The sequence below is a fragment of the Gorilla gorilla genome, chromosome 2, assembly GCF_029281585.2.
Source record: "Gorilla gorilla gorilla isolate KB3781 chromosome 2, NHGRI_mGorGor1-v2.1_pri, whole genome shotgun sequence".
Taxonomy (NCBI): Eukaryota; Metazoa; Chordata; class Mammalia; order Primates; family Hominidae; genus Gorilla; species Gorilla gorilla.
This window is the reverse complement of record NC_086017.1, coordinates 89,440,795-89,455,294: the sequence shown is the minus strand read 5'-3', so window position 1 is coordinate 89,455,294 and position 14,500 is coordinate 89,440,795. Positions and strand designations below refer to the sequence as shown.

At 33.4% G+C, this 14,500-nt stretch overlaps 1 protein-coding gene and 1 long non-coding RNA gene across 5 annotated transcripts in view; one reads left to right on the top strand and one right to left on the bottom strand.

The window, feature by feature from the left end:
- Positions 1–477: 477 nt before the first annotated feature.
- The window catches only part of ROBO1 (roundabout guidance receptor 1), an 813,755-nt gene continuing 799,732 nt past the window's right edge, over positions 478–14,500 (top strand). For all 4 annotated transcript variants that reach the window (XM_063703935.1, XM_063703932.1, XM_063703934.1 and 1 more), the window contains exon 1: positions 478–601. In XM_063703935.1, the coding sequence (XP_063560005.1) occupies positions 493–601 (109 nt within the window). In that variant the 5' untranslated portion in view covers positions 478–492. The remainder of the gene's footprint in view (positions 602–14,500) is intronic.
- The window catches only part of LOC129532736 (uncharacterized), an 83,114-nt gene continuing 69,101 nt past the window's right edge, over positions 488–14,500 (bottom strand). The window contains exon 3 of the long non-coding RNA XR_010132879.1: positions 488–571. This is a non-coding gene — a long non-coding RNA (uncharacterized lncRNA). The remainder of the gene's footprint in view (positions 572–14,500) is intronic.

Below are 14,500 nucleotides of genomic sequence, written 5' to 3'. Positions count from 1 at the left end.
TAACAACCACCTCTGTTTGAAATGAAGTGAGGTGTGTTTGCAGTGCCAAAATTAAATATTCAATTTTGTCAAGTACTATAATCTGTGCTACAGAATGGATAGATGGGAAAATGCTGAAATCACAGCTTTTCCTTATTATCATGTTATGAGAAATGTTGACAAACATATGGAAGAAGTGAGAGATGGCAGGAGCAGGTTAGGAACTAGTAGCTGCAGAAAGACCAGAGAAAACTGTCAGCTTATCTCTCCTGGCATTTGTGCTTATGTACCAAGGAAGCTATTACATCTCTTCTAAATTTTTTAACCTTGCCTGATAATTCAAATAGAAGCCTTGTTGAGAATATACCTGCTTTTTAAAAATTTATGGGAAAAACAGCATCTTTGCATTTCTGCTGAATAAAATGACAGGATTGGCTCCAGGTTTCTATTCCCAGTAAGAGCCTTCAGGTTCGTCTGTGACAGAACTCTCAATAGAGGTTATTTTTACCTGGCATGGCTGTGCTGTTACTGATGCTGCTGCTCTCGATGGCTGAGATAACTTCTCCTGTGGGTGTCTCGGACAGAACGAAAGCTGGGTCAAGGTGGAAAGGTGAAAAGAATCGTGAGTAACCAGGGTTTTCAATTCTTGGTGCATTTCTGTTTTTTCTTCATTATATTTAGGAATGCATCAGGGTCTGCGTAGCTTTGCAGTTCTTAGCATTTCCGAGAGGTTGCTTTAGAACTTAAAAATAATTTTGAACATTAAATGTGCATGCAAAATAAATGGGCTCCACATTCCGTAAGCTCCACACATCTGCAATATTGTTCTAGATGTTATTGCAAGAGTTTTGTTTGGCTTTTTCTGGTTAACTCTTACAATTCCTGGGACTTGCAAAGACTTTGAGCAGATAGATCCAAAGGCCATGTGTGTAATTTAACATGAAGTTCAAATATGTTGCTAAAATTTGTTGATATTCAAATGCTAGATATGTAATAAAATTTCTTGCATCTTAGCACTTTGTCCTGAGGGTAACAAGAAAATACAATGAGAAACAGCAAATATTACAGAGACTCTGATTAGAATAACTTAAAAGCTGATACTTTACAATTGGTGGTTGATAAATATATTACTGTCTAGAGTCACTAACTTGTTTATTCACTTTATATGGAAATGCAATACCTCCACAGTTTGATCATTAAATATGTCTGTGTATTTAAGAAATGTCAAAAACCACTATTTTAGTCTTTAGGACTGAATATGTCTCATGTGTTACAGGACAGGATTATGAATTTGATGTTTGCCTGCCTCTGAACTAACCGGCAAGAATAGTCAATGTCTTTTCTACAGTTTATCACCCTATAGGTCATCACAGGTGGAAATGTGTGTGTGTGTGTGTGTGTGCACACGCGTGCGCGCGTGCGTGTGTAAAGCTTAGAACTTTAAAAGTAGAACTTTAGAAGTCCTATATCTATCTATATTTATCTTCAAAAAGAGACATAGAAATGGACATAGGAATCAGTTTGGAGAGAGGAAATGCTGCTTTTAAAATGTTGCTGAATGTTCAGAAAAGGCATGCCAATAAACTTATTTTACTGGAAATTCCTCCAGTAAAAGAAGAAGATTCAAAGTAAGCTTGAAGCTAATTGCTAATCTTATGACTTTTGTTTTAATCATACTTTGGCCTATTTAGTCTTCTGCTTTACTGATTTGAGTGGAAGTTGGAAAGCTGTGGTGGAGAGATCAATGGGGACTGCAAGCAGCACAAGCTGGAACAATCAGAGATTTCACTTGCTCTGCTGCCAACCGAATTTCCCAGTACCAAATTATTACTGGACCTTTATCCCTCTTTTGCTTCTCTTCTTCTTTCCTTTCTTTCCCTTCTTTCTCTCCTTTCTTTTTCTTTCTTTCTTTCCCTCCCTCCCTCCATCCCTTCCTTCCTTCCTTCCTTTCTTTCCTTTCTTTCTTCTTCCTCTTTCTCCTTTAATCTCTTGTTTTCTCCTTGTGATTCAGAAAAGGCATGTCTATAGGTCTGATACACCATTCTGAAATAATAAATGATTGGTCTTACTGACCGTATTTTCCCTGGACATACAGGTTGCCTCAATGTTTTGTTTTTTTCATTTGTTTTATTTTTGTTTTTATTTTTACCATAAAGTCCAAACCTTTGTCCCCCTTGGAAAGTCCTGAAGAAGGAATTCATTACCTTCCAAAGTCCAATATTGATTAGATTTATCCCACACATTGTGCTTGAATCTAATCACTATAGTACATACAATTTATTATAACTTTTTGCTTGTTTTGCCTGAAAGTCTATATTTTATGTCCATTATGTGAAAATACATCCCATTATTGCAAGGATGGACATAACCACTTCCATTTAAAGATGAGGAAACTGATATGCTAAAAAGTTAAATGACTTGGTCAGAAACATTCACTCAGTTAATAATTTACAGACACAGTTCTATAATCAAAGTTTTTAGACTTCTAATTCAGTATTCTTTCTATTGCACAAAACTTCCTCAGAGAACTATCCTGCTGTGGGAAATCCCATACCTCAGTTTCTCAGTAAGCTTAGGGGCCATATTTTTAAAAGTCTCAAAGAGAATATATATGTATGTATATATATATATATATGCAAATAATGCTTGGAAAAAAATTGAAGGTGGAGGTGAGATGGTAAGAATGCAGCAATTGTGATAAACCAGTTGTTCTTAATGTAGAAATTCAATTTTATGTTTTTAAATGAATTGACTTTCTAAGAGGTGACTGAGCTATAAGATATCCTATATTATGATTTTTGTGGTGGTCTCCAATGCCAAAAAGCAACAGAATAGGGAGCTGTGTAGGAACTTAGACTCATGGGTTTCAACCTTTTCCTATTCAAATAAATCTTTGGGAAACACAAAATTGAGTCATGGGTGCAGACCTTTGCAATGAAGAGTTTCAGTAAGAAAAGCTGAGGCAATTTACTGAGACATTCTCAACTAAGACAATTTTGCTTGAGACACAGATAAATTGATTCCCAAAAATGAGGAAGTTATGATGGACAGCTCATATTCAACTTATCAGATATTCTTTTGGGGGAACTTGTGAAATATATTTGGAGAGATCTTCAATTTCCTTATGAATGGAGAGTTGTATAATATAATTAAAATAGCAGTAATAAAAGCCAAAGTAAAAAACTCAATCAAATTTTAATTTCCAAAGAATATCAAGTTACAGCTTTTGGTATAGACCTGAATGCTATGGGAATGTATTTTTTTTTGCCTATATCAGAGACTTTATAAATCTTTTTTTTTGTCATATTCTATTCATGGACTTCTGAATGCATAAAAATATTTCATTGGTCGTTAAAGACAAACTTCCACTTCAAAATAGATTGCATTTATGTTCTTGAGACACTTTAATGTCTTCAAATATTTTATTTTCTAACATGTTTTCCATAATTAGAGCTTACCAATTTATTCTCATGTTTATTCAACTTTTTGCATCTATTTATAATTTTTCCTGTTTCTTAAAATCATGAACTCATGAAGGAGACTTTTTGTATCATTTTCAACATAACCTAGAATGTCTGACACATCAGAGAAACTCAAAGTGTATTTTCTTGAATAAATGGACACTTCAAAATACCAATCAAATATGAGAAGTTGGTATATTATTTACGTAAGATATTTTGGAATATATAAAAGGTATTGAATATGGTTTCACTCTTGGAAAAAATTTATGTACAAAGATATCTGTTGAAATATTTGTCATTGAAAAAAGAAAGTCTGAAAATCTAAAATATAGAAAAATAAGTAAGTCTAGTAGACCCTTTAAAACTTAATTATTTTCTATCATTACAAGCAAGGTTCAAAAAATGGTGGCATAGAAAACAGCTTAAGATATAACATCTGGTGGGAAAAGACAGGCTGTACAGATTTATATGTAGCATGATTCAAAGACAAGAACTGATAAAGACCTTCTCAAGAACTGCACACCATATCACTTTCAATTTTCAAATCCTGTTTTTATAGCAGTTACTAGTATCTAACTTTATATCATATATTTATTTACATGTTTATTTCTGCACCAATAAAATATAAACTTCAAGAAGGCAAGAAATGTGTCTATTTTGTTATTGTTTCTTTTCCCAACTCTAGTAAAAATTCTGAAAAAATACATTTATTCAATGAATATTCATTAAATAATATATAAAGATAAATTCAATTAAAAGGATAGGCACCAAATAAAGAAAACTTTTCCTTCGGTATTGAGATTATATGTAATCTCTGCTTATTTTTGCGTTCTTTTGGAGGCTTCTCCCAAATTTTTTTATTTTTTTTTATTTTTTTTATTTTTTTGAGACGGAATTTCACTCTTGTTGCCCAGACTGGAGTGCAATGGCATGATCTCAGCTCACCACAACCTCGGCCTCGTGGGTTCAAGCGAATCTCCTGCCTCTCAGCCTCCCAAGTAGCTGGGATTACAGGCATGTACCACCACTCCTGGCTAACCCAATTTTTTTAATAAACAATTTCTTAAGGTAGACATTTAATCGAATTAAAAAACTGGACCATAGACATAACATAGAAATGAACCTTTAGATTTATTTAATTTTGTAAAAAAAATAAATGTCTAGTTTATAGAACCCCCACAATCATATGGCAAGGAAAATAAGACTTAGAAGAGTCCATTGTTTACAGAAGTACAGTAACTTCACTATACATCAAATTATGTTATTTCATTTTGATTTGTAAGATGTGCTTATTTTTATCATCCTCAATTTTTAAAGTATATAATAATATATAATAATTTAACAATAAATCAGAGATTGTAACCAATACCTACTTACTTCATTACTTTATAAAATATTTAAGAAATGATTAATACTTCTATCTTTTCTAAACAAACACATTTAGAAAATAAGAAAACAACCCCACTACAAAGAAGAATCTACTAAGAAAAGGGCTCATACCCACTAAAATAACACCTGTTAAATAAGAGTTTAAGCAGGGAAGAACACAGAAAGAAAATTATTGTCTGAGTTAAATAAGGTAAGCAATAATGACTTAAAGACAACTTTACTAAGGAAGCAGTATCTATTCTTCAGGTTTATAAAAGTGGAACTAAACACAACAAGTGTGATAAATTTGTATCATGTATTTTTTTCACAATGTTTAAAGAGGCAGAATTGTATTATACACAAGATTATATTATGGGGAAATAAAGTTTCTGGTATTCTTTCATAAGGCAAGGCCCCGAGACTGTGAGTTTATGTACATCATCCATTTATTGCTACCTCTGAATGGCTATTACAATGTCTTCTATTCTGTAATGTCAAATTTTAAGATATGTGTTAATGGCTGGGAGAGGTGGCTCAGGCCTGTAATCCCAGCACTTTGGGAGGCCAAGGTGCGTGGATTACCTGAGGTCAGGAGTTCGAGACCAGTCTGACTAACATGGTGAAACCCCATTTCTATTAAAAATACACACACAAAAAAAATTAGCAAGGCATGGTAGCTGGTGCCTGTAATCCCTGCTACTTGGGAGGCTGAGGCAGAAGAATCATTTGAATCCGAGAGGTGGAGGTTGCGATGAGCCAAGATTGTGCCACTGTACTCTAGTCTGGGCAACAGAGCCAGACTCTGTCTCAAAAAAGAAAAAGAAAGAAAAAGAAAGAAAAAGAAAAAGAAATGTGTTGGTAATTCCATGTTTCTACTTCCCTATCAGATTGGAAGACTAAATTCTTTAAAACTATGTGGAAAGGAAAAAAAACAAAGAATTATATGTGAAGAAAAAAGAATTGGCTCACATCAACATAACTCTAATTTAATCAGGAAATTTCCAGGACCTGTACGTAAATGCTCCAAAAGTGAAGTGTATTCTTTCCCTTGAACTTGCAAACCTAAACATCTTTCCAGGAATAACTTTCAGTGGCTGAAACACCTTATCTTTAGGCTATTCTACTCATTTATGTAGCCACTACCAACACCCCCAAACACACACACACACACACACACACACACACACACACCACACATACACACACACACAGTGCATCTCTTCCCTATAGGCTTGACAAAACTTCTAGCTTTTGGGGGAAAGAAATCCCTCCATAAATATGCCAGGATGCATTTTTTTGTTGCTGTTTTGATGTTTTATTATTATTATTATCTTTTTTTGAGACAGAATCTCTCTCTGCCACCCAGGCTGGAGTGCAGTGGCGCCACCTAGCTCACTGTAGCATTGACCTCCAGGCTCAAGAGATCTCACCTCAGCCTCCTGAGTAGCTGGGACTATGGGACTACGGACATGTACCATCATGCCTGGTTAACTTTTTTTTTTTTTTTTGAGGTTTTTTTTTTTCTTTTTTTTTTTTTGAGATTGGGTTCCACTATGTTCCCAGACTTGAAGTTTTATTTTTTTTAGCATCACATCTCAACATTCTCAAATGAACCCTCTACGGTTATCTCCAGCTGTCTCCTCCTTTTCTGCTCTCACTGGCCAAAGGTCAAGTGTTTCTTGCAGAAATTTTTGAAATATAAGAATTATTCAGGAAAGTTTCTTCAGAGATGCCCTGAAATACTTTGAAATAAATTTTTAAAGATGAAAAAATAACTACCATTGCTATTTTTCCAATTTTGTGTTTCATTTTGCCATTTTATTAGCAATATCATACAATTCCCCAAGAACTTAATACTGCAAAACAGTTTTTCCCTCTTCTTTAAGAGCACTAGTTTTGAAAATCTAGGAGCCATTTATTGGCTTATACATTTTTTATTGAAAACAATTTGTTTCATCCTTTATTCTTTGTCTTTTCCTCCCTTTCCCAAACTACCATATTTTACGTATTTTTTAGAAATCTCTTTTGCAAAGAAACATTACATCCACTAAGTTAAAATAGTATATGGGTTTGATCCACAATATAAAGTTACAAAAGAATTTGTCTTTATTATTTCTCATCCCTTTTTTATCCAGTGAGAAAATATTCTTGCAATGTTGATCAGATAATGGGGTCAATACCAAAAATCAATAGATTCATGATGAAGTAAAATAAAGAGTAAAGAATTACCTCCAGGCAAAGATTAGTAACCAAGATATACTAAAATACAGCCTGAAGCTCACAGTGTAATACAGACAACTGGGGAACATGACAAGTTGATAGGATTTGTCAGTGAGCAGCCACCGAGGTGACTGGGCCCTATCAGAGAAAGCATAATGTGCTTCCTTGCAGATATAGGAGCAGAACTGCATGTCATAACATACAATTGTCACTGACCTCTTTGTAGGGCAAATATTTATTTTGCAATCATCTGAGCACCAGTGGCAGTCGGGGTACTGATCTCAGGCATTGCTTTAGAAAAGTTCATAGAACCAGAGGGGACTATCTCCATATCATTACACTTCAAAACTACATAGTACATCATAGTGAAACTCTGGAAAGTGTTCTGTATTTCCTTTTATGAAGAATGCTATAGTATTGCATGCCCATAGTCATTTGTGGTGTAATATTTTGGGAAGAAACAATGTTTATATATAATATCATGAATATTTGTAAATTATCTACTTGAAAATTTTTTAAAAATCATAATTTCAATGGGGCAGCGAGTCCAATTCAAGGCAAGAAAGAATAGCTAGTATATTAAAACCATTATTTTTTAATACAAGGAGGGTCCAGAGAAACTTTGTAATAGTTATTGCAAGAAAATAACTTAAAAAATGAATTTGATTACACATATCTATTTGTTACTCCATTTCTGTAAAATAAGATACATTCCAGCTGAGGCCTTTGAATATTTACTAAATATTTTTAAAATTCCAATAATTTAATTATAATCTAGTTTTTTAATGGTCATGGTAAGTATATGCTTTATAGACAATAAAATTATTATAGTAACACTGTCCTTTGCACTAAAGCAACACAGGCTTATTCATCCTATGTCTCTTTCCATTTGGTTAATGCTTGATTGTTCAGAAAACCAGGTTTAACTGATGGCAGAACATGAGTGGCCTTCAGAGCATGGCACCAAATCGTCTTATTTGCTCTTAACACATAAAAGCAACTTTGTTTTCTTGCATTTCTTCACATTGCTATGCTTGTCGTCTCAGGGTGAATACAAATGCCAGATGACAGATAAGAACTTTATACTTAAGTTTCTAAGACCCAGATTGAAATTTGGAGCTTACCTATTTTGTACTGCACTGGTTCTCTAATATGCAATTATGGTGGATATAGTTGTGTTAATATATACACCCATATGTACAAAGGACAGGAGGCATAGATGATTTTTACCCATAACTGTCCCACAAACAACTTAAAGCTGCAGCAGATGAAGGAAAAGTAAATGCCTTGATCATATACATTCCAGTGTAACTTTGTTGATCATATACATTCCAGTGTAACTTTGTTGCCTCAAGTCCCCTAGCTGCAAATCTGGGAACCAGGAGAAAGTGTTCAGCTGTTCCATAGATGCTTAAGAAAACAGCTGAACTCAGCTGTCATCCACATGAATAGAAAAGCAATTTTTCAGGTAATCCATTCTCAATCATTCCATATGGAAAGGTTAAAACTCTACGGAAGCATGATTTCAAAACAGTGAAAAGCAACAGCAACTTTGATTTTATTTTTATAAAAGTGATAGAAATTAAATGTGTATAGATATTATGAGCCTCTGAGTAATCTAATAGGATGAACATAACTGAAGTAAATCCAGCATTCATCCCAGCTTCTGCCACAGAGAGATGGCTCCAGATGATACCATCATGATGGTTTCAAGCATCTCCCATATCATGATTTCCATTGTAACTTTTTCATTCTAACAAATATTTCATACTGAAAGAAAACTGAAAGAAATGGAGTCTATATCATTTTTTTTCATTTTGTTTTGTTTGGTTTTCTCACGATACTCATGTAATCCAACAAATTTGACTATGTAGTTTATTTCTGGAAAATCACTATTTTCCAACTGACTTTGATTTTAAAGTTAGTGATTTGAACTCATAAAAATTTATCCCCAAAAGTAGGGTAAAACCACACCTAAGAATACAATGTCTTTGAAAAAGAAACGATGTCCAATTTTACTGTTCTTTAGTCCTTCTTAGAAACTACCTATTATTTGCCATTTGAAATTGTTCCTACGTTACAGAACTGTTAAAAATTTATGTGTTAGAACTCAGTTAGTTTTGGACAGCATAATGATGTAGAACAGTGTGTCTGAGGAAATATGGTGATGAATATATAACTGCTATAACTTGTCCAAAATCCCTGCCCAAGTAGCCACTTTTTTTTTCTTTGAATCTGTTTAACACTTTCTCCATTAATATTTTACACTATATGTCAGTTTGCTGTTGTTTAATTAATACAAGAAAATGCTGAGCAGACTTAACAGTAGTGTAGTCTTGGTTCATCTCTCATTTTTATCATAAAGAAAAGAATCCAAAAAGTTACTAGCATTAAAATATCAAGCCTTGTTACAGCATTTTTTCTTGCCTGAGAAAAACAGAAACAGGGTGGGAGGTTTTTTGTGATATAAAACTGTATATTTGAGAAGTGGATTAAGAGAGAATGAGTGGATAATTTGAAGACACTTTGACAGCCCATTATCCTGAATCACTTAATTAAGCAGTTTACCATACAGCAGCAATGTAGCTACTCTATGATAAACTGAAAAAAGTTTGTGGGGAAGAAGACGATGAGTTCCACCAGAAATCTCCACCAGAAATTTCACCATTCACTGCTAAAGAAATTTCTTATACTATAAATAAAGGCTTCATAAAAGTAATCATCAAAATTATTTCTAGTGAAAAGTAATGGGTCAAGCTAACCCCAAATCTAATTTTGGAGAAAACAATTAAAAAGTTTCCAATGTGTTTCAAAAGCATTCTGTCATATGAAGACTATAAGAGTAGGCACCGTGGAGGCAGAAATATTGAGATCCAAACCCAACTCTTCCATGCATATGTTGTGAGAACTGGCATGGTCTCTCTGGGTCTCTGTTTTTATCTGTTAAATGGAGATAGCAATATGTTCTCTCACACAAGTTGTAAAGATTTACCCCAGTGTCCATGAAGAGTGAGCACATGTGTTCAAATACCGGTGACTTTGTTTGGGGTACTTATTATTATTAGTGCTGTAATTATTAAGTTTTCCTTCCCCTCAAAATGCCTCTTTATTTATTGCATATACTTGCCTGCGTTATTTACCAACAGGAAGATAGCTGTTTCTTGAAAGCATATTGCTTTGTTGGTACAGAATCCACCTCACAGTATGCAATGGGGAAATGTAACTTAAACATAGCAATGAAAGAATGTATCTATTATTGTCTGTAATAATTAGTGTCTTTTACCAACAGGCAGGTTGATAAAAGATTAGGGAATATATTTTTAATGGAATCAGAAATTATCTCCAAATTGAAAAAATCTAATTCAAATCGAGTCACAAATTTATTATTTGTGTTTATTTTTTTCTAATTCTCACATAAATCATATGATACCATGATAAGTGCAGAGAAAATTACTTTGTATTTTGAGATTTACATTCCCAAAGCTTAAAAAAACACACTGAACAGTAGCTTATATATCAAGTAATCAAAAAAATAAAAAAGAATCAAAATGCGTTTAACAAATTTAAATTAGTAAGCAGTTACCAATGTTACATAAGCACACACACTACTGTACATATAACCATGAAGTATTGTTTCTCTCTGAAAAAGTAACTTGAAAGAGCACTTAAACACTCATAAATATCAGGATAAAATATTGAAGAAACCTAGAGAAATTTCAGTGCCCTCTTTGCCAAGAGTTCATTTTATTTTTATGGCTATATAATATATTTTTATTTTAAGTGTTAGAAATTTTTGAAGATTCTTTGGTTTCTATTGGCAGAGTACCTGTATTTATAATCCTCCTCCTTTTTCTGACACTGATGATTAAGAAGCATAGTTAGTACACTGATCTCCGATTTATGATTGTTCTGCATTGCGTTTACAAATTTGTGTTTACGAATACATATTGGATGTTCAGTAGTATTTAAAATCACTTAAACTCTTTCAAAAACTTAATTAAAATGCTTCCAACTTAAGAAGCCCTATCCCTTCCTCTTCATCATCTAAAATCATGTATGTGACATTAGCCATTCCCAAAGGACTTAATTTTCCCTCATTTATTATTAAATATTATTCATGAGAGAAAAAGCAGACCCAATTCACTTTTATAATGTCTACCCTCAGAATACTTTGAGTGGTTCAATCAGCAAAATGTAGATGACTGAATACCAATTCTTACATATTTTGGCCTTTAAATTTTAGCTAACTGTAGCAGCTTCATATTAAAACCCAAATTAACCACACATCTTAGATCCTTAATAAATAAATAATGAATTACCTAATGAATGACTGGACAGATATTCCAAAAACAGCTTGGGGAAATTAGAGCTAATTTTTTTTAAAAAATCAGTAATTCTTAGGAATAATTTACCTACTCTGGTTTACTGAATTAAAGGATAATAATTTCCAAATGGCCAACTTTTAAACTAATAACCCAATTTGAATTTTCTTTATCTCAAATTTAGATATGGGTATACATATAGATATCAATATATAGATATATATTTATATTGCCTTGGCTTTTATATATGCTTTGCAAAGTCAATAAATATTCAGTAATTAGTAATTTTTGATGGTGCTGTTTCCTCTCCTTACATCAAATGAATTTCTAAAGTTAAAATTATTTATTTGAGATGAACGAGTCCAAAAATCCTACAGAAATATGAGGGTATCTTAGAATTGTTTTTACCAAATTATTGACGTATTTAATAAAACCCATCCATTTACACATATATACATCAATTAACCAATTAATCAAAATTCCAATACTGATTTTTAAAAAGAACAAATAGAGCCTTTATATCTCCTCCTAATATAATCTACTTATGAATTTAGAACATCTATTATTTAGAATGGACATTTTCCTCAATATGAAAGTCTTGCTGTATAAATGACATATCACATTCTAATACACAGACTTCAAATCAAACCATCATCCTTGACAGCTAACTTATTATCAATACGTAAAAAGAAAAATTAAAAATTACCCTTGTTATGAAAATTTGAATTTAGGTTTTTAAACTGAAGCCTTCAAAGTAGAAGTGCACATGATTTGCGTGATGGGGGGGAAATGTAAAATGCTTTCATAGAGAAGAACTTGAAATGGGAGGGTAATTTTGGGAATCCATACGCTAAATTTGTCATGCATCTGCCAAAAATAATGCAATTAGAACATGTTTCCCTTATATTAGCATTTGTTAAATGTGCAACTTGGTGTGCGTAAGTGTGTGTGTGTTGTGGGGGTTGTTATATACGTATCTTTTATGGAGTGACTCAGGAAATTGATAGAAAAACTTGGAAAAATATTTGAACACTCTAGTTTTTATGTCTAGGAAATAATGCAAACAGCTTTGAATTTATTTTAGCTGATTGCAGTATTTTTCTAATTTAATAGTTTGGCTGAGAACTCACATTTACCATATTTTGAAGTAAATTTACATTTGGTGACATAATTCAGAGGACTGATCAGAACACAGCAAGCTGTTCTGAATGAGTAATTAAATATAAAACCAGAGGTAAATGTGCACCCAATAAACCTAAGCGTGGTGAGTTCTCTTTTGCTACACAAGGGTCTAGTGTGAGCGAATCAGCAATGTCAGTCTTTAATGTCATTTTTGGATCATGTTTGGAAAACACCTATAAAAATTCTATCACAATTTTAAGAATTAAGAACAATCTCAGTGTATTTCATAGTTATGTTTATATGCATATATATAAATGTCTACAAGTGGGAAAATATGAAACACCTTTCATTTACGCTCAACGCAATGAGCCCATGCTCTTCTGTCAACCTGAAAGCATCAGGTTTTTTTTTCCTATTAAAAACAATCTTGATGTTTTTAAGGAAATTTTATGGAGTGTGAGATATGTGGTCATTTTTCAGTTTATAAGTAGTTTAAAATATTCTGGCAGATAAGTAAACATGTCTGTGCCAGAATGGGCATGATCGCTTTTGATTTTTAAATACAGGCTTAATCAGTATATATGTATCCATTGAGCAAATTAGCGAATCTGTAAGAAATGAGGGAGTAGTGATATATCAGAGGAATCAGAGGAAAAGTGTTCCAAAGAGTGGGCACAGTAAATGCAAAGGGTTAGATATTAACAGTGTACTTGGCATGATTATGGGAGGGTGTCCAGAAGTCAGCTTGTTCAGAAGTCAGTGGGAGGTCGGGGGGCAGCCGGTCACGTAGGGCCTTATAGACCAGTATAAGGGATTGAGATTTTAATCTGGATGGAATGGGAAGCAACTTGCAGGAGTTTGAGTAGATTTAGTGGATTAAACGCTGAAATGATCTGACTATGACTCTTTAGGACTGCTCTTGTTTTGTATCTACACAGACTTATGACTTCTCACATTTCTCTCCTTACTGCTGCCTCAGAGGAGCTGCAAGCATACATAGTAAGGGACCAAGGAATCTGCTATTGATCTGAAGCCCCCAGCTATGCATGCCGGACAGGACTCTGGCCCTATGACCTATTCTATTTCTCAGCATAATCCTTGCTTCTCAATGGAGGCTGTCTAGTCTCCTTAAGACAGGCATTCACTCTCTTATGCCCTCAAAAGGAAGAAAATTTGATCATGTGGAGTGAAAAAAAAACCATACTTTTTATGTATAAAGCACAGTGTGTCTGTGCCATTAACATAACATCTGAGAGAGTGTGATTAACATAAAAATGTCTAAAAGTCTCCTTAGGGGTGGCACTAATAATAACCTTTTTAAAAAAAATTTAGAATCACTACTTTTAGGGTTATTTTGGAAACCTGCAGGGTCATTTGGTTTTTGTAATTACCGGAGAGAGATTGCCACCAACATTTAGTTGGTAGAGACCAGGGAAGCTTTATGTACTGCAGTACATAGGGCTCTTCTGAATGAAAACTTCCAACTGTCCCACTGAGAATTCATGTAGGCAAAAATTCTGTCATTAACTGAGCCTAGAAGCTAATTCCAGTTTTTTACAGTAATTCTTGCTATACAACTACCTTATGAAAGAGAGATTATACTTTAGTTTGCTCAGAAGTCACATCACAGAGGAAAGTCTGGCTTTTGGTGTTGGACTCAATAATACTACACACCTATATCAGTATCAGCCTCCATCTGTAAAGGTCATGTTCACAGTGATTTCACGTGGAAGTCCAAATGTCTATTTCATTATGTCTTCAATATATAAAAGTCTAAGAATTATATATTAAAATCGACATGATTTTAGTATAATTCACTTTCTTTTCATTTTTCAGTGAACATATTAGTATGTATATATTTCTGTATATTAAACTATGTGATAGCTTATTACATATGTATTTTATTTTGAGGTTAATAAAGAATGCAATACAAGGGTGTGCTGAGACCAAACCAGAATAAGAATCAGAGAACAGGGCAGACATCTCTTGATTCTTCAAATTGCAGAAATTACATGATTGGAAAAAAGT